Raw genomic sequence first — 17,500 nt, forward strand, 5'->3', positions numbered from 1 at the left:
TGTCGTTTGCAACCCATGTGAAGCACAGGAGATACAAATCTGTCAATGCGGAAGCAGCTGGAGCCGAGTGGAGTCACCCAGTTCAGGTGTCAGTTTCTGCCTGAGGCGGAAATCCTACTATCTCAGGTGTCACAGACTCTTAATGCACACAGGACTCGAAGTTGGGAGTAGGTTGAAAATTGATATCTATGTGAGATCCATATTCACATAATCCTTGGGCCATCTTACCGTTTTAAGGTCCACAACTAGGCCCAGGATGCGCACTGGATTTGCAAACGGACTGGAGAGAAACAGTTGAGGCGCTTCTGCAGTGTTTATTAATTATTTTACGTACATATTTCTCCTGCAGGTAAGCAGCGGACCCAATTAGTCTTTATGACTTAGATGTTCCTTTCTCTTCCAGCAATCATTCTCTTTGCTGGCTGAATCTCAACCCTGTCCGAGTTCAATGATGTTCATCTGCCTTTTAATCCAGCAAAATTAGAGGACAAGAAATAGTGAATGGTGTTTGCTTGGATACCAGGAAACCACAGCAAGTTAGGAGTCAAAGCAAACACCGCGTATTGCCTTAGAACTAGGTACAGAGTACTAGTAGGGGTATGGAAACGATTTTCCGTCAAGATGTGGGCTGAATAAGGTGCAATGGGCGAGTATTACGGATGAACTGTCGCTATCAACCCAACTGTTACACAATCACCGACTCAGACCATGGACAGATTGATTCTCCTCGGCTAGTATTGATGCCCCATGGATTGGCTCACATTGGAGGGAAAACCCAGCTGCGAGTCCCTCTCGAAGACCGTTTAGCCAGCCAACATGCTGATCGCGCATAGTCTCGAAGTTCTAATTTCATAGTCAGGCAAGGAGTTTCTGGGGAGAGGAGAGACATCACTCATGCCGCCCACTACTGTACCGTCGCCAACGACTCGAGAACTTCATGAGAGGATTGACTTCGGCTGCCTCCTGCTTTTTAGGTCTAAATGGGCCGCATTTTAGAAATCTAGACGCTATATAATAGCTAGTGATACATTCTTGTTCAGATAGGAAATAAAATTTTCTTGTTGCTCCACTCTGTCTCGTCTCGGACGTAGAATGCACTGATCATAGCCAGTCTCCGCCCTCGGCCTGGAGTAGTGAAGCCACTTTTGCTTTTGACGACTGAGGGAATAATCTTGACATTCGACGTGAAATGAGCAATTATCATATGGACTTGGCTACTCCTGTTAGATTCGCATGGCATTGTCTGTCAGATATGTTATGGAATAAATTTTTGAAGCCACAAAGCGCATCAGATTAGATTAGATAAACCGGAGACAGTTTCCTAATAGCTCTGCAAAGATTTCTGTGCCGCACTCCAATACATGGTAGATGATGGTTTACTGGAAAATTGAGGGTCGAGGCAGAAAGATAATTTTAGCTTATAATAGTATATATTTTTGCTCATTTCTTGGTTTGCTTGTCTCTTTTCATGGCGATCCTGTCGTTGTCCATGGTGGATACTAAGAAAACCTAAAACGCACAAATCAGATAAAATTGATCAGATAAAGGACAGCACATGTGATCAATGACTCTGGATGACCACCAGTAGCCGACATTGGTGACCGGTCAATTCCCAGACTGTTTTAGTAGCAATAGCTGGGGCTCATTGCTCCACTGGTGCAGAAATTGAAAATTTGGTGTGCTCTTTCTGATACATCCGGGTACCAAATTCGGGGACATCAGGGAGTAGATGCAAAACCCATTTGGCCCCTCGTGAGCTATTACCCCGTAGTCCACCGTTATCAATGTTGTTATCTAGTAGGCATTATTCTTGAGGATAGCCACAAGGACCTGTATAATACGATGACCAGGGGTTAGGACGTCCTGTGGGCTTGGGAGGGGCTCTGATCCATCCGCCAGTTCCGACACAACCCCGTCTATCTTCACGCTTTCGACATCAAAAAATTACACTGGCCATCTGCTGTATGGCTTGTGTTGCATTTCAATGACTTTTCAGGGGATTATAGAGTTCCTTCCAAATTCCCCTGAAGGCTTGGCTGGCCAGCAAGTAATTCGAATATCGATCTACCTTGAGGAGAGAAAAAGAAAGAAACCGATGACGAAAACCTATGTAGCCGATTCAGTGCTCCACCAACACCACAACCGGAAATTGTCGCTCCAAGCGCCAATCGTCGCGCATTCAGCTGTCTCGACTCCATATCCCGCCCTTTCCTCCTCCAATCATAATTCTGTCTTCATCCAAGCCGTGTGGTACGCGAGGAAAGAACCACGCCAATGATCCTAACCCGCTCAAGTTATCTGATCCGTCTTCCGCTGAAAATGCTATCTGATCAGGCCAGCGGTTACCAGTCCCACGCCTCTTAGACGGTCAGACCACTCACGGACGTTCAAGCTAATTTTCTAGTGTGGGCTCCACGCTCGATTAGACTAGCAAGAACCAGGTGTGTGTCATGGAAAAAAAGTAAAAGACAAGCAGAAAATTTGTCTGCATGTTCTGTTTGGCTCCGTTGTCGGCTGAGTGGAGGTTCTCATGGCTACGGTGTCTGGGTCGTCTTTGGACTAGACCAGTAGATAAATGAGCCCATTCCATGACTCCGTACCATATGAATACTCGGCCTTCCCCCTTCTTCCAGGGTCTTGCCTTTCAGTCTTTTTGACCTAACTTCTGTCTTTGCTCATGCTAAGCTGGACACGCCATTCGCTCGGCTTACTAGGAGAAAAAAAGAGTCATATAATTGACCTAACCTAGAACAAAGGCTGGACGAAGGATAATCTACGTCAGCATGGGGCTCTTTGGCAGTTTCGGGGCTCGCAACAAAGCCACTCCTCAGGTTCCTCCTGGTGCTGAGGCCAATGCTCCGGAAGGTACACCGAAAGGTCCCGAAATCAGCGATCAACCCGACACTGATTCATCAAGGCTGAGTCTGGAAGCTCGTAATGAGAAAGAAATCCAACAACATCCGGATCAGATCACTGCGGATGCTCACTTGGGTGTCCAGAAAGTCGAAGCGGCTGCGCTGGTCTGGAGCAAGAAGGCAGTCTGGGCAACTTACGCCTGGTAAGTCGTTTTAGAGGGTTGATCTGCCCCGAGCTCGTCTAATTGACCGTCCATTTCAGGATTTGGGTCTGTTTCTTCCTCCTCGCCCTACAGTCGGGCATCAGTGGCAACGTCATCAACAACGCCTACAGCGGATTCCAGACGGCTCCTCAGATCAGTACTGCGAACATCCTGTCCAGTATCATCGGTGGAGTGCTCAAGCTTCCCATTGCAAAGATTCTCAATCTCTGGGGTCGTGCCGAGGGTTTCCTCGTCTTCGTTGCGATCTACACCATTGGCCTTATTATTCTGGCAGCATGCAACGGGCCCGACTCCTATGCAGCCGGTTACGTCCTCTTTTGGATCGGATACGACGCAATCTACCTGATTCTCGATGTCTTCGTGGCGGACACGTCCGGCTTGAGGAACAGAGCCTTCACTTTCGCTTTCGCCAACACCCCCTTCATCTGCACTGCCTTCACTGCCCCTCTGGCTGCTTCGTCCTTCCTCCGCATGACGACTTGGCGATGGGCCTATGGAGCCTTTGCTATTATTATGCCGGTTGCCCTTGCGCCGCTCGCAGTAGTCTTCAAACGGTACCAGCTCAAGGCTGAGAAGATGGGGTTATATGTCCGCCAGCCTAGCGGTCGCACATGGACACAGTCTGTGGCCCACTATATTCACGAATTTGATAGTACGTTGAACTAACATCCGTGTCCTCACCACCGACGAGATTTCAGCTAACATCGTTACCAGTCGTCGGTGCCTTCCTGTTGATGGCCGCTTGGGTGCTGCTGCTGCTGCCCTTCAGCTTGGCCAGTAACGGTCGTGCAGAATACAAGAGCGCGGCCTTCATCGCGATGGTCGTTATCGGGTTCTGCCTCCTCTTTGTCTTCGCCGCTTGGGAGAAGTGGTTTGCCCGCGTCCATTTCATCAACTACGAACTGCTGAAGCAGCGCACGGTTCTGGGTGCTTGTGTCATGGCCGCAACGCTCTACTTCAGTTTCTACTGCTGGGATCTCTACTTCTACAACTTCTGTGCGGTCGTTTACAACCTCACCGCCTCCATGACCGGTTACATGACCCAGATTTACAACGTGGGTTCATGCTTCTGGGGTGTCGTCTTCGGCGTCTGGGTGCGCTGGACCAACCACTTCAAGCACACCTGTCTGTTCTTTGGCCTACCGCTTATGATCCTGGGTGCTGGCTTGATGATTCACTTCCGGGGTCAGGCAGACGACATCGGCTACGTGATCATGTGCCAGATCTTCATTGCCTTTGGTGGTGGCACTCTGGTCATCGGCGAGCAGATGGCTGTCATGGCCTCGGCGAACCGCGAAGGCGTCCCCATGATGCTGTCGTTCATCGGACTGTTCTCCAGCTTGGGAGGTGCTATTGGATACGCCGTGGCGGCTGCCATCTATACAAACGTCTTCCCTGGCGCTCTCGAGTCTCGTCTCCCCGCGGACCTCAAGTCAAATGCCACATCGATTTACATGGGCGGATACACAGTACAGCAAACATATCCGATGGGCTCGGCTGCTCGTGATGCGATCAACTATGCCTGGGGCCGCAGCCAGATGTATGGTGCGGTTGCGGCTACTTGCATTTTGATTCTGGGGATCCCTGCCATTGCCGTCTGGAAGAACTACAATGTCAACAAGCACCAGAACAAGGGTGTGATGATCTAAGGGGGATAATTCTAGAGTATATGTTAGAGATACCTTTGTATAAAGTTGGAAGTTTTGCGAGATTACAGATACTAATGGAAGACCACTGTCTCGGGGATTATCCTCGCTTCGTAGGTCCTTGCATATCAATCGCATCCATTACCCCTATACGGCAACGCAATAATATCATAATAGAAGGGTGCTGCAATCACACACCAGGGTCCCAAGTAAAACTGTGATATTCTGTTAGAAAATCAACATTACTCGATATGTCAAGTGAGTGATCTGGCATGGCGAGTAAACGCCTCCGGTGATTTGAAGAAGCGTTGCTCTAAGACTATTTATTCTCGGACGAGGATAGAGGCGACGTGCTGGATGCTTGGAGGAGAAATGCGCTTGGGCCAGTTGTAATGTCTCATTCAGTCCTTTTGCATTCTATCTTCTTGCGGCTGGAGCAGTAAGTGTGGTCATTGTTATCTTATTACTCCGTACCCCGCACTGCATTCTCCTCCTCCTTCTCCCCCAGCAACCTCTGTGTCTGGATCATTCCTGTTAAGCACTGTCGATCGCTGCTTCTCTGCATGAAACGTTACATTGTTGACAAGGACAATCAGCAAATTAGCTATACCTCGTCCATCTATTACCTTACAAATTGCCGTCATGTCCAACCCTCGTCTCCATACCGGGGATACTCCTCCCCAAAAGATGACAGCCAACACAGCGTCGGCTCTCCGCTCTCCATCATGAAACTGTTAGCATTAAAGAGTTTCGCTGCTCTAGTACCCATCCCCCAATGGATAAGCCTCGCTGCAGGCCAACCTTTATCAACTGAAAATGACATCCTCGAATATGTCAATCCCCTCATCGGCTCTGGCAACGGCGGCAACGTCTTCGCAGGCGCAAGTCTCCCCTACGGGATGGCCAAAGCCGTAGCCGACGTCGACGGCCAGAACACCGGTGGCTTCGCGACAGATGGCAGCCATGTCATCGGGTTCTCGAGCATGCACGACTCTGGCACGGGGGGTAATCCCTCGCTGGCAAATTTTCCTCTCTTCCCACAGTACTGCCCGGACGATGTGCTGGACAACTGCCAGTTTCCCAAAGCTGCGCGCGCGGTGCACTATGTGAATGATTCAGTCGTTGCGCGGCCGGGGCACTTTGCGCTTGCTCTGGAAAATGGAATCCGGGCTGAGATGACGGTGTCGGAGCATGCGGCGCTGTACCGGTTTAACTTTCCATCGTCCACGGCCGAGGACGGGTCGGAGCTTAGTCCACTGATTCTGGTTGATTTGACGGATGCATGGGATAGTCGGCAGAATGCGTCCATCAAAATCGATGCTGAGAATGGCCGGATCACGACCAATGGGACGTTCTTGCCTAGCTTTGGGGCCGGGACGTATGCCTCGTATTTTTGTGCTGATTTCCTGGGTGCAGCTGTGAAGGAGAGTGGGATTTGGGTTAATGACCGCGCGGGGACCGAGACTCAGGAGCTGTTTGTCACGCGGGGATTTAATCTGTTCTATCTGCAGGCAGGTGGATATATGAGATTCAGACGTCCCGAGGATGGGACGGTTACTGTGCGGGTTGGGGTGAGCTTTATCAGCTCGGAGAAAGCGTGCGAGAACGCAGAGAAGGAGATTCCTTATCCTGAGGACGATTTTGATAGGCTGAGACAGCGGGCTGAGAGTGCATGGCGCGAGAAGCTCAGCCCTGTCTCCGTACAGGCGGGAGGCGTGACTGAGGACTTTCTCGAGACCTTCTGGAGTGGTCTGTACCGGACCATGCTGTCTCCTCAGGACCTGACGGGCGAGAATCCGCTCTGGCGCAGTGACGAACCGTACTACGATTCCTTTTACTGGTATGTATTGCTGGATGATATGCTATTCCTTCGACAGCTAATCATTGGCAGTATCTGGGATTCCTTTAGGGCCACGCACCCGTTTCTCACCATCGTTGACCCTGTCGCCCAATCGCGGATGGTACGAAGTCTCCTCGATACCTACAGGCATGAAGGTTGGTTACCGGACTGTCGTATGAGTCTTTGCAAGGGCTGGACGCAAGGCGGATCCAACGCGGATGTCGTCCTGGCAGATGCTTTTGTCAAGAACCTTACCGGGATCGATTGGGACCTCGCGTATAAAGCCATGGTCAACGATGCGGAGAATGAGCCCTTGGAATGGTCGTACGAAGGTCGAGGGGGCCTGCACAGCTGGAAGCGTCTGAACTACATTCCTTACCTCGATTTTGACTACCTGGGCTTTGGGACCAATTCCCGCAGCATCTCACGTACTGTTGAGTATTCCTACAACGACTTCAGCCTGGCCACGGTTGGACAAGGTCTGGGCAAGCCTGAGTATATCAAGTATCTCTCTCGCGCGAGCAATTGGCAGAACCTCTTCAAGGCAGACCAACACTCCCTGATCAACGGCAGCGACACGGGCTTCGTCGGCTTCTTCCAACCAAAGTACCTCAACGGTACCTGGGGCTACCAAGATCCCATCGCCTGCAGTCCCCTGGCCTCACCTTGTTCACTAACCTCCAATCCCTCCGAGACCTTTGAGTCCAGCGTCTGGGAATACCAATTGTACGTTACCCCTTTTCCGAGCCCAATGCACCCTTCAACCCACTAACAAAAAGCCCCAGCTACGTCCCCCACGACATGGCTACCCTGATTGGCCTCCTTGGCGGCCCAGACTACTTCGTCTCCCGCCTCAATTTCTTCCATACCTCCGGCCTAGCAGACATCAGCAACGAGCCAGTCTTCCTAACCGTCTTCCTATACCACTACGCCGGCCGGCCGGCCCTCTCCGCCGCCCGCGTTCACGCCTACATCCCCTCCGCATTCAACGCCTCCACATCCGGCCTCCCCGGTAACGACGACTCGGGCGCCATGGGTGCCTTCACCGTCTTCACGATGATGGGCCTCTTCCCCAACCCCGGCCAGAACGTGTATCTTATCGTGCCGCCGTTCTTCGAGGCCGTTAGTATCACTCACCCCGTGACGAACAACACCGCGACGATAAGGAATGTCAATTTCGATAGCTCCTACCGGAGCATATATATCCAGAGCGCGACGCTGAATGGGGAGCCGTATACCAAGAATTGGATTGGCCATGAGTTTTTCACGGAGGGGTGGACGCTGGAGTTGACGCTGAGCGATCAGGAGAGTGACTGGGGGACTGGCGTGGATGACCTGCCGCCGAGTCTGGGGCAGAGCATGCACGTATGGACTTGATATAGTGGGGATCGTGCTTGACGAGTTGTTCCAGGTCAAATGAAAGTAGGTTTGGTTGAGGGAGTGTCTCTTCCACCCCAGTAAGATGATATATCGGGTAGCATAGGGCGAAGGAAACTACGTTCTCGTACAAATCTCATATCAGCATGGCGCTGCCTAATCTCATTACCGGAAACCTTTCTATTCCGTCTGTAACTTTTATCTAGAATCCATCTGAATCAGACGTCATATGCATGCAATCCCACGCTTGCTATGACAGTCAACAAACACCTAACGCATCCATGCAATACGGCATATGGCCGGAGTAGCAGATAGCAATGCATCCAGCTTTAAAACCAATCAATCAGTCAGTTAATCCGTTGAGACAACCGCTTCGGCAGGCATCTCAACCGAATCCGTCGCTTCAGTCATTTCATCATTCTCCTCTCCGGGCTGCGCTTCCCCGTCCGACTGTTGCTCGCGCTCACGCTCACGCTCGCGCTCCTCCTCCTGCTCCACCTTTTCCTCCTCTTCTTCCCAGTTATCCACAACCTCAGTCGCAGGCGGAGTGGGGAGATTCTTCTTCGCGGCTCCTACGCCGGACCGAAGAACGAGCTTCTCTTTCTTAGGAAGACCCCAGCTCCCGCTGTCGCCGCCAGCAAGGGCCGCGAACTTCGACACGGACCACGGACTAGGACTCGCAACCGGCGTCGTGCTTCTCGTCGAGCTTACGCCGTTACTTCGACGGGAGGCAGCGACCTGGGCCCAGCCGCCGTCGCTGGCCGTATCTGCAGACTGCTGCGCTTTGGCTGCTTCCTTGAGCGCCTTGGCTTCGGCGGCGGCGAGCCGTTGCGCTTCGCGCTCTTTCAGACGTTGGCGTTCGCGGAGCTTGACGCATTCGCCGACACTCTTGCCGCCGATGCCGATGGAGTTCTCTGGGCCGAACCCGAGAAGTGGTGGGGTCCATGTGGTGGGTTTCAGGACGAAGACGTGACGGTGGGGTTCTGGGTCGAAGCTCTCGCTGGCGAAGCCCCAATCCGCGGCTAGGGAGTGGATGAATGCACGGAGGGGCGATTTGGCGGGCTGGAAGCGTGCGGATCGCTGCGTGGTGCTGGTTGCTAAGGAATGGAGGGTTGATTCGTACGTCTGTAGAGTGGACAGCGGAGAGGTGGAAGAAAGCTGGACATACATGTCCAGGGTTTCTGTTGAATAAGGAAGGGTGTTGGGAGAAATGTTCGAAGCAACCGTGGTGGACGGGTCGATCTCGACGCCAAGTGCAGATGCCAGTGCACGATTCCGCTCCAGGCGAGCGCATTCGTCGTCGCATGTCAACGGGGTCAGGGAAGGTCCTCTTGTTGCCTGCGGTACCGGTCCCTTCGATGCCGCTGCTGCATTGCAGCGACGTGATTGACGAAGCCGTCCACAGCCACATGTTACTGTGACCGTGGACGCGCAGGGCGTCTTCTCGGGGCACTGGTACGGGGCATGACAGGGTTCGGTGCATGGGTGACCGCACAGAGGCTTGGTCTTTCCACATGGCTGTTGGCAAGGTCTGGAGGCATCCTCGCACTCACCAGCTCGGTGGCAGGTCTTCTGGCAGGAATGAGAGCCACATTTAAGCGGTTCACCGCACACCTGGCCACATCGCGTCTCCGCCAGCCAGCAAGGCTGGTTCTTCAAGACACGTTTGCCACAAAGACAGGACTTCTCGGTGAGGAAAGGGCACTTGGGACAGCTCTCTTCATCAGTATGACAATTGTGAGGTGTCTGAGGATGGCCGCAGGGCTTAGGCCGTTCACAAGGAAATGAGCAAGCAGGAGGTTTGGTCCCACAGGGTAAGGGTGGAGACAGAACAGTTCTACCGCAATTACACGGGATGTCCTCGAAAATTGCTTCCCGGCAAGTGTTACAGGGCCCCTTATGACAGATTTCAGGGCATGTGTGTCTTCCGCATTTCAGCGGACGACCACAGACTCGTGTGCAAATATGTTCGGCTTCAACATCCTCGTCACTAGGTCTGAGGTGGGCCTTGAGTTTCCGCCGCATGGCCTGACGTTCAATGGCTTTTTGCTCCCCAGGGCAGCACCTTTCAGCGCAAGCGTGTCGGCCACAGTGCAAGCCTGCTTTGCAAACACGGAAACACCAAGGAGGTTCAATCGTGCCTTGGTGGCAAACAGTTATAATTGTGGTGCGACCGCAGCGGCAATTAACAGGCACCTTGCGTCGACACGATCCACAGGGGCCGGTGTGGCAAATCTGGTCGCATGAGTGTCCACAATTCAACATCTTGCCGCAGGGCTTCGAGCAGTTGGGTATAGGATCCTCACACGATGTGCGGGGAGAGAAGCCAGGCGTCTCTGTCAACGGCGTTTTCCCGCAAGGACAGTGAGAAACGACATCCGGCGACCGCGGGCAATGAGCGGGATGTGCATCCTGAGGATGGCAACTCCTTTCACAGAAGTGCACTCCGCAATCAAAAGGACGACTGCACTGATCTCCGCAGCTGAAACAACCAATCCACTCATCGATCGTACCATCGTCCCCTCGCGCCTGTTGACTTTCAAACTCCTCATCCTTGGAGCTGCAAAGCATCTCGGTCTGCACCTTTCCACAATAGCAGCGACCCTCTATTTTGACTTCACATGCCCCACAGAGGCCCTCATGGCATGGCCGAGTACAAGTGTGTTCGCCGCAGGGGAGCAAGTCACCGCATATCTCCCCGCAGCTCCAACCATTCTCGTAGTCTGTATCCTGGCAGCGCTTAGTCGACGAATTCCTCCCACAGAAACAATCTTGAGTCGGGCCCATCGCGGTACAAGGTGAACAAGGACCAGCATGGCAAGTCGCATCGCACGGATGCGGACAGCCTTTGCGTGGCCGTGAGCAGGTTTGACCGCATGAGTGCGGGGGGAGGCCAGGTAGCGGGCGGGGGTCGACTTCCTTCTCACACCAACAGGAATATGTGGAAGGGAAGATCTCGTGGGGAAGATTACAGCCAGGGCAGCGCCAGGCACGCGGTGCACTGGACTCCCCATCTGCCTGGCGACGCGCAGCATCCTGGGCGGCCGATCCTTCATTCTTTGACCATTTCTTGACGCAACTCAAATGGAAAACAGTCCAGCACAACCCGCACGACCAGACCCGCGACCTTCGGCCCAGCTCGCTTGTACAAATCGGACATTCATAGAGATTGTGCGCGATGTCTTCGTGTATCCGGGTGGCGATATCAGGTGCTGTAGATTTCGTCGTGACTTTCGGCGGGCGAGGCTGAACGTTCTTCGACTTGCCCTTTCCGGTCGTAGAATCTGCTGAGGATGTGAGTCCGGTAGGTACGGCCCCATTCGTTGGCGCTCCGGGGACAAATTCAGGCGCATCAGCTCTCAAGCTCAAGTCCCCCGTATCATCTGGTTGGTCCTCGTCAGACGCCCGCTCGGGTTTCGACAATCGTCCTTCAAATGTCCGTCCTCCCAGCCCACCGTTCACAACATTTGAACCTTCACCTCGTCCTCGTCCACGTCGTCGACCGTTGTCCTGGAATGCGCCTACCCCTCGCCCACCCCGTTTGCCTCCCCTCGATCCTCTTGCGGCCCGTACCGATTCGTTCTGCTGTACATTCAACGACGAAGCTTCATTTGCTGGTACTTGAGGCGTTTCCTGAGCTTCAGGTTGTGTGTTGGGAGCTGTCTGGATAGATCGAAGAGAGCCACGACCGCCACGGCCTCTGCCTCGTCGTCTGGCAGCCTTCGGAGGCGGGGTGTTATTATCAGCGGTGGCCACAGGCGAACCCGACATGTTGTCGACGGCCCTGGAGGGTTCAGGCGAAGCTGTCTGAGGTATCCCCATGCACTAGTAGTCTATTATAAGGCGATTGGAGAAATGGAAACAGAGCAAGATCACTTCGCTCAAAGATCAATCTGTCGCGAAGCTCAGGTGCCACCTGATAAAAGAAAAGCGGAGGCAACAGTGCAGGCCGCGCTGAAGGGAACACGATGGTGTAAAAGGTAAATAGAAACCAAGTCAGTCTGGAGGCAAGCACAGAAAGTAAAGATTACTTTTTAAAGCACAACGAGGGAAAGGAAGGGGATGGAATTTGGAAGTGTTCCCGAACAATCGCCGTAATCATTTTTTGATTATACAGATACTGCTGGGTGGCGGCAAAGCTGCTGCTGTGGTTCCGCGGCGGGTTACTCCAACAGACACGAACTATTATTATCAAATATGGATCTGATTTGATGGAATAAATGAGTCAGCCAGTCGTAAAGCTCCAATTAAAGACCCGTTCTATTTTCAAAAACTATCAGGTCGTTCATGAATTGTTATTGGAGAATTTTGGGCCAAGTCCTCGCTATCACAGTGAATGTAGCATACTGGCGAGTCATCGCCATCACAATGAGTCACACAGAGTCATCAACTCCTACACAAGTTGCATTACAGAGTCTGTCAGGGTTCTAAATGGATGAATTTGATTGAATTAGCCCTACAATATAAGCCAAGCGCTATGCATAATAATTCACGTGAAAAAATCGACAGAAAGTCGAAAAAGGCCTCACACCATGCGAAGCAGCAACATGTAACCCTTAGGAAGCAAATCCAACAATCAAGTTTCAGAAGAAGAGAACGATCTCTCCTCGCTCGTTCTGCTTTACTCTCAATGTGCGCCACAGGTCCTTCTCATCCTCAATTCTCCGTTCGCGATCTGCACGGCTCCGCCCCTGACCGCGGCCACGATCGTCATCGAATTCATCAGTAAACTCGCGATGAAAGCGCTTCAATATCTTGTTTACAGAGAAGCCTCGTGTGCTCTCTGGCCCCTTTGTCACCAGAGAAAGAAAATGGGCAGCCATTTGTCGTTGTAACTCGTTGGGAATATTCTCCTGCCGATAAACAACCACCTCGCGGCCGTCGTCGCCTTGTTGGGAGCCGTTGTATTCGATCTGCTTTAGCCGCTGGGAGGGCCGGTCCCCTCCTGCTTGAGCGCTGACTTTTCGTTTCGTCTTCCGGGAATCAGACGGCATTTGGTCATGGGATGGACTGGCCACGCGGTGAGATTTCTTCGATCGGCGAGCTTCCGGCTCCTGGCTGTTGTTGCTGCTTCCCGATACGGCAGAGCCTCCAAACATGGATGACACAAGACGTCCCGCCTTTTGCTTCATAGAAATACCCAGACCCGCATCGTTGTCACCATCCTTATGATCGCGGCGGGTCCGCTTGATTGGGGAGGAGGGGTCCTGGTACCGTCGACGTGAATCCTCCTTGGACTCGTTCCCATCTTCAGTGGATGGAGACCGCATCATACGATTCAAACCACCAGTGAGACCTGAGTGTTTCAGCATCGGCGTACCCGGGTTATTGACAACACTTGATGGGGCCTCAGTCATCGGAGAGTCAACGTCCATATCATGATCATCGGTACGGCGCTTGCGTTTCTTGTCGCTGGTTGTAGCACTGGCTTTGTCGTTCTCTCCACGCGCACGATCCTTCTTCTTTTTGGGCGCCGGAGTCATGAACTCCATGGAAACGTTGGGAGCTTTGCCTGGGTACACCGATGGCTGAATTGGACCAGCACCATATGAGAAGCCGTTCTCCTCATATGCCACATCGTAGTCCTTCTTTTCGTCATCATTATCCGTTTCGACGTGGGCTAATGCCTTGCTCGGCTCAAAGACAGATGGAGCATGGTCAACCATTCGCATTTGCTCCTTGGTTCCGCCAAGCGAGACTTTCGATGCATTGGGGGTATCTCCCGTCACGAGATAGTCAAAAACGTTAACCGACTTCGAATCATCAGCGGTAGTGGCAGAGGGCTTCTCAGTGCTCGTAGGTGGTGGACTAGGAGCAGGCGGGGGGGCGTTGCCTTTTGAACTATCGCTATCGGGCCCATCTTCGACGTACGGAGCGCGATGTTTACCATTGGCGTTGTTTTTCTGGTTCTGGTTCTGGTTTTGGTTTTGGTTTTGATTTCTCCGCTGGTTTTTCGTCGGCTTCTCCTTGTACAATGCGCCCTGGTACTTTTGGGCCTCCGACATGCATGACTAGATGAAACACACAGTCAGCTTGAGCGATGAAGCGACAGTGAGGGTAGTCGAGTATTTCTTCCAGCGATTGCTGCTCGTTTGCTATTAAGACAACGCGACAATGCAGGACGAGTTCGCACAAAAATAGGGATGCGCGCTGGCGAATCTAGAGCGGACAGCCAAAAAAGCGATAGACGTACCGTATGCGATCTGTAGCTAGTTCCCTGAAAGTGTACCATACAATCGATGCAAGTGAAGGATGCGCCTCGGCATTGGTTGCGATGAGGGTCAAGCTTTTTCTTGGTGAGGACATCACCACAAGCCTAGGAGAAAAGAAGGAAGGGTTAGATCCAATGCTCTTTGATTCGTCGATATCTCCCGTCTACCAATAATGAGCGCAGCGACGGATAAGACTCACCTCACATGAAAAGGAAACCATTTTGGCCCCCGCTATCACCCGCTCAGCAAGTGACTGGGCGAATTATTGGACAACAAAGTGACTGGCTTTAGGGTTGCAGCAGAACTGTCAGACACAGGGCTCGAAAGCGCAATCTTTATCTGTTTGTTTGCACTAGAGACAGACAGAAGTTACGGAGTAAGCGATGAGCACCTTCGGCGGAGGTAATGTCAACAAAGAGCGTTGATGGAGAAACAAGAGCAAGTAGGCGAAGAGAACGAGTTTCGGGCCGGTGCACAGGGATACAGCACACTAAAGATCCTCTTCCCACTATAAGCGCTGCTTCCTGCGACCGCTTGTAGTGTTTGAAAATTTCCTGAAATTCCGTCTTCTGCTGAGCGCGTCTTTTGCGAAAGAAAATGAACAGGGAAAAAAAAAGAAAAAAGAAGCTCATCAATAATTCGGTTTGCGCTATTCCCGTCTGGGACTAATAGATGTCTGGAATCTGCCTTACAAACCAGGTATCCACAATCTATCAAAGAGCTCCACAATCGCGATCATATAGATACTCCCCAGGTCCAGCAACTTCTACATCAACCTATTTTTATCATAATGTGGCTCGCCAATTCTAAGTATAATCTTTGTGGCAGTGGAACATCGTATCCCTCGGGGGCCGTTTCACGTTCGTAGTACGCATGTGTATTACCTTTCGCTCGGTCTACACCCGCTTATGGGCGATTCCTGAGACGCGTTACAGCCAGCCAACGAGCAGGGGGTCCATGGTCGTAAGAACGGAGATACAGGATCAACTGTATCAAGGATGGGCGCGGCATCCACATCCCTACAATGATCGGCTCAGGTTGTCAGAAGACTCGCTGCGGCATGGCCAAGGAGGGGCACTGTCCCTCAGCTGATTGGAGGCGGGGCCGTGAGTGCGCAAACCACAGGAAAATTCATATGAACATTCGGTATCATAGGGTAGAATGGGACACAGCTGAAGGTAGAAACTATATATATCACAATGTTGGGTTCCTTTTGTCGATATCATGGGTGCGGACTATCGAGAGATATATATTTAGGAGTCGAGAATGCATCATAGGAAGTCTGCTACCCTCAGCCACGCCGATTGCTTGGGTAACCAAGACTAATCTCAGATTTGCTTGTTTGCCAGACTTGAGCGACATATCTCTCACTTTCATTTTGCAGAAAGTAGTGATGGCGATATGAAGAAGCTGCCTCTGGCGGATGGCCACGGTCAGTTGTGTGAGTCACGAATGCTTGCAGGCTGCCATCAAAAGTCACGCGTCCAGACAGGAATTCCTGTGTAGCCATGTGCAGACTGTCATATGCCCCTCCATTTGATAGGGAAATGCTGAAGCTTGTATTTGTATGCAATGCCTTGCAGATATCGAAGTACCAATGGATAGCAAGCAATCTTTTTCCATGCGAGGGTATATTCTGAGCTCAATCTACGCAGAAATTCTGACAACTGCAGACTCTATTATTGTACAAAGAGGCCAGCTCCAGCAAAATGGTAATTGTGAGACGACCTGCGTGATAAGTGTTGTAATAAACGAAATTGTAGGGGGGGAGACAATGGCAATCAGCCCCGAGTAGTTCTGTGATGTTCCGTCAGCAGCTGATATGTGAAATATTGAGGGACTACTGACGGCTCCTTATGTATCTCGACAGGCGTAATAGCGTCGGCTTCGCGATCCTTTTTGTGATGCAGACCCTGACTCTCAGCCTGAGACTTGTCTTTATGGCCTGCTGCCTTCTCGTCCTCTGCGCAACCGCAATCGTAAAAGTCGCCGATGTTGTTGCAATCAAATTCGGGTTTCCCTAGCATCGCATTGACCTCATTATGAATAAAGCAGCCCCAGCCTGCAGCAGCGTTCCTTGAAGATACTTGTGGCGGGTATTTCTTCAGGTGACTTTGAAAGTGAGAGGCGCATTCACCGCTAGTCCCTCAAGTCAGCTCTTGAGAGACGTTTTGTCTGGACCACAACGATAAACGTACCAAGGATAAAGCCGCGCAAAGAGCAGAATAAACGAGCGTAATGTTTCCTGTTGCTCTTCCGTCGGTTCTTCTGGATACCGAGCCAACATGGTATGGAAATATTTCCAGGTCGCACGACCCAACTCCGCTCTGATGTTCCCCAGTCTGATTCAGTATGTGTTTTAGCCTCCAACAGAGAGGTTCGCGTACTTTGCAGTCTCATTCCCCAGCCGGGGCATGATCACCTCTCCCTTCAGCAAATCATCTTTGACTGTCACGGCCGGCGCAGATTTATCGATGTGACCGGGAGCCCGGAGGGCGGGACTGGGCGGCCCTTGGGGTCGAATGAAGAGGACGAATAAAACAAATACTGCTATCGCTGAGGTGATTAGAATACGTCTGGTGATCTGCCGGTTGGCCATTGTCGATTCAAGGAGCTGTCTAGATAAGGAGAGGCTCGAATGTGAGATAATCACTAATCGCTGATTGAAAGAGAGCTTAGTCGCTCAGCGCCCAATCCAGTGGACGACAATGCCAAAATGGATTTGAAAGAGTGGATCGAAGAGATTATACTATTAGAAAGATGAAAATAAGATTGAAGAATGAAGACAGGGAAGTCGAAGTGGTCCGCATCTCATTGCGACGACAATATCGCCTTCCTTTCAATATTCCTTTGTACACGTGGAATGCATAACAATAATAGATAGATTGCTGATAGCTTACTAACTATGAAAACTTATGCATGTTCTCGGCCCTTGCTCCGCATTACACTGGTCACATGATATAATGCCTGAGGCATCAGTCCGATAGTGTTCGATAACGATAATGATGTCGCGTGCGGAGAAATCTAGGTATTCTGTCCGTGGTCTGCTTTTGTCGCCTGCACTTTCTTGCAGGCTTATTAGTCCCTAATTCGAACGATAGGCAATTTCTGAGCTTTACCTGGCTCCCCGAGGATCATCTATCCCACCATCACCATACTCCCTGCCTGACTCCGCGTCTCCAGGATGGCTGATTGTGGGGTTTCTTTAGCGGCATCAAGCTCCTCAGACTGATGGGACCTGACGTGTTCAATTTGGGTAATTTCAAAAGCCATTTAATCTTCGAACCTCGAGTTTAGGCTTGTCGACTCTGAGCGGAATAATTTTACCCGCGGCTTTAATTTCCAG

General features: G+C 51.6%; 5 protein-coding genes across 5 annotated transcripts; 2 read left to right on the plus strand and 3 right to left on the minus strand.

Moving 5' to 3' along the window:
* Positions 1-2,783: 2,783 nt before the first annotated feature.
* sit2 (putative siderochrome-iron transporter) lies at positions 2,784-4,728 on the plus strand (the record flags this gene model as incomplete). Its single annotated transcript, XM_043306290.1, has 3 exons — positions 2,784-3,058; positions 3,118-3,731; positions 3,794-4,728. 3 exons carry the CDS (start codon positions 2,784-2,786, stop codon positions 4,726-4,728), a joined length of 1,824 nt encoding a protein of 607 aa, XP_043162225.1.
* A 722-nt stretch (positions 4,729-5,450) lies between these two features.
* Positions 5,451-7,942, plus strand: Asppvi_010446 (GH92 family glycosyl hydrolase; the record flags this gene model as incomplete). The annotated part of the gene is made up of 3 exons (XM_043306291.1): positions 5,451-6,565; positions 6,617-7,291; positions 7,351-7,942. The coding sequence occupies 3 exons, from the start codon at positions 5,451-5,453 to the stop codon at positions 7,940-7,942; spliced, it is 2,382 nt and encodes a 793-aa protein (XP_043162226.1).
* Positions 7,943-8,293: 351 nt separating this feature from the next.
* Asppvi_010447 (putative NF-X1 finger transcription factor) lies at positions 8,294-11,764 on the minus strand (the record flags this gene model as incomplete). The annotated part of the gene is made up of 1 exon (XM_043306292.1): positions 8,294-11,764. One exon carries the CDS (start codon positions 11,762-11,764, stop codon positions 8,294-8,296), a length of 3,471 nt encoding a protein of 1,156 aa, XP_043162227.1.
* Positions 11,765-12,525: 761 nt separating this feature from the next.
* Asppvi_010448 (LYAR-type C2HC zinc finger protein) lies at positions 12,526-14,374 on the minus strand (the record flags this gene model as incomplete). Its single annotated transcript, XM_043306293.1, has 3 exons — positions 12,526-13,953; positions 14,136-14,258; positions 14,354-14,374. The coding sequence occupies 3 exons, from the start codon at positions 14,372-14,374 to the stop codon at positions 12,526-12,528; spliced, it is 1,572 nt and encodes a 523-aa protein (XP_043162228.1).
* A 1,561-nt stretch (positions 14,375-15,935) lies between these two features.
* Asppvi_010449 (flavin-linked sulfhydryl oxidase ERV2) lies at positions 15,936-16,753 on the minus strand (the record flags this gene model as incomplete). Its single annotated transcript, XM_043306294.1, has 3 exons — positions 15,936-16,293; positions 16,353-16,481; positions 16,542-16,753. 3 exons carry the CDS (start codon positions 16,751-16,753, stop codon positions 15,936-15,938), a joined length of 699 nt encoding a protein of 232 aa, XP_043162229.1.
* Between the last annotated feature and the right edge of the window lie 747 nt (positions 16,754-17,500).

Source organism: Aspergillus pseudoviridinutans (genome assembly GCF_018340605.1).
Source record: "Aspergillus pseudoviridinutans IFM 55266 DNA, scaffold_8, whole genome shotgun sequence".
NCBI lineage: Eukaryota > Fungi > Ascomycota > Eurotiomycetes > Eurotiales > Aspergillaceae > Aspergillus > Aspergillus pseudoviridinutans.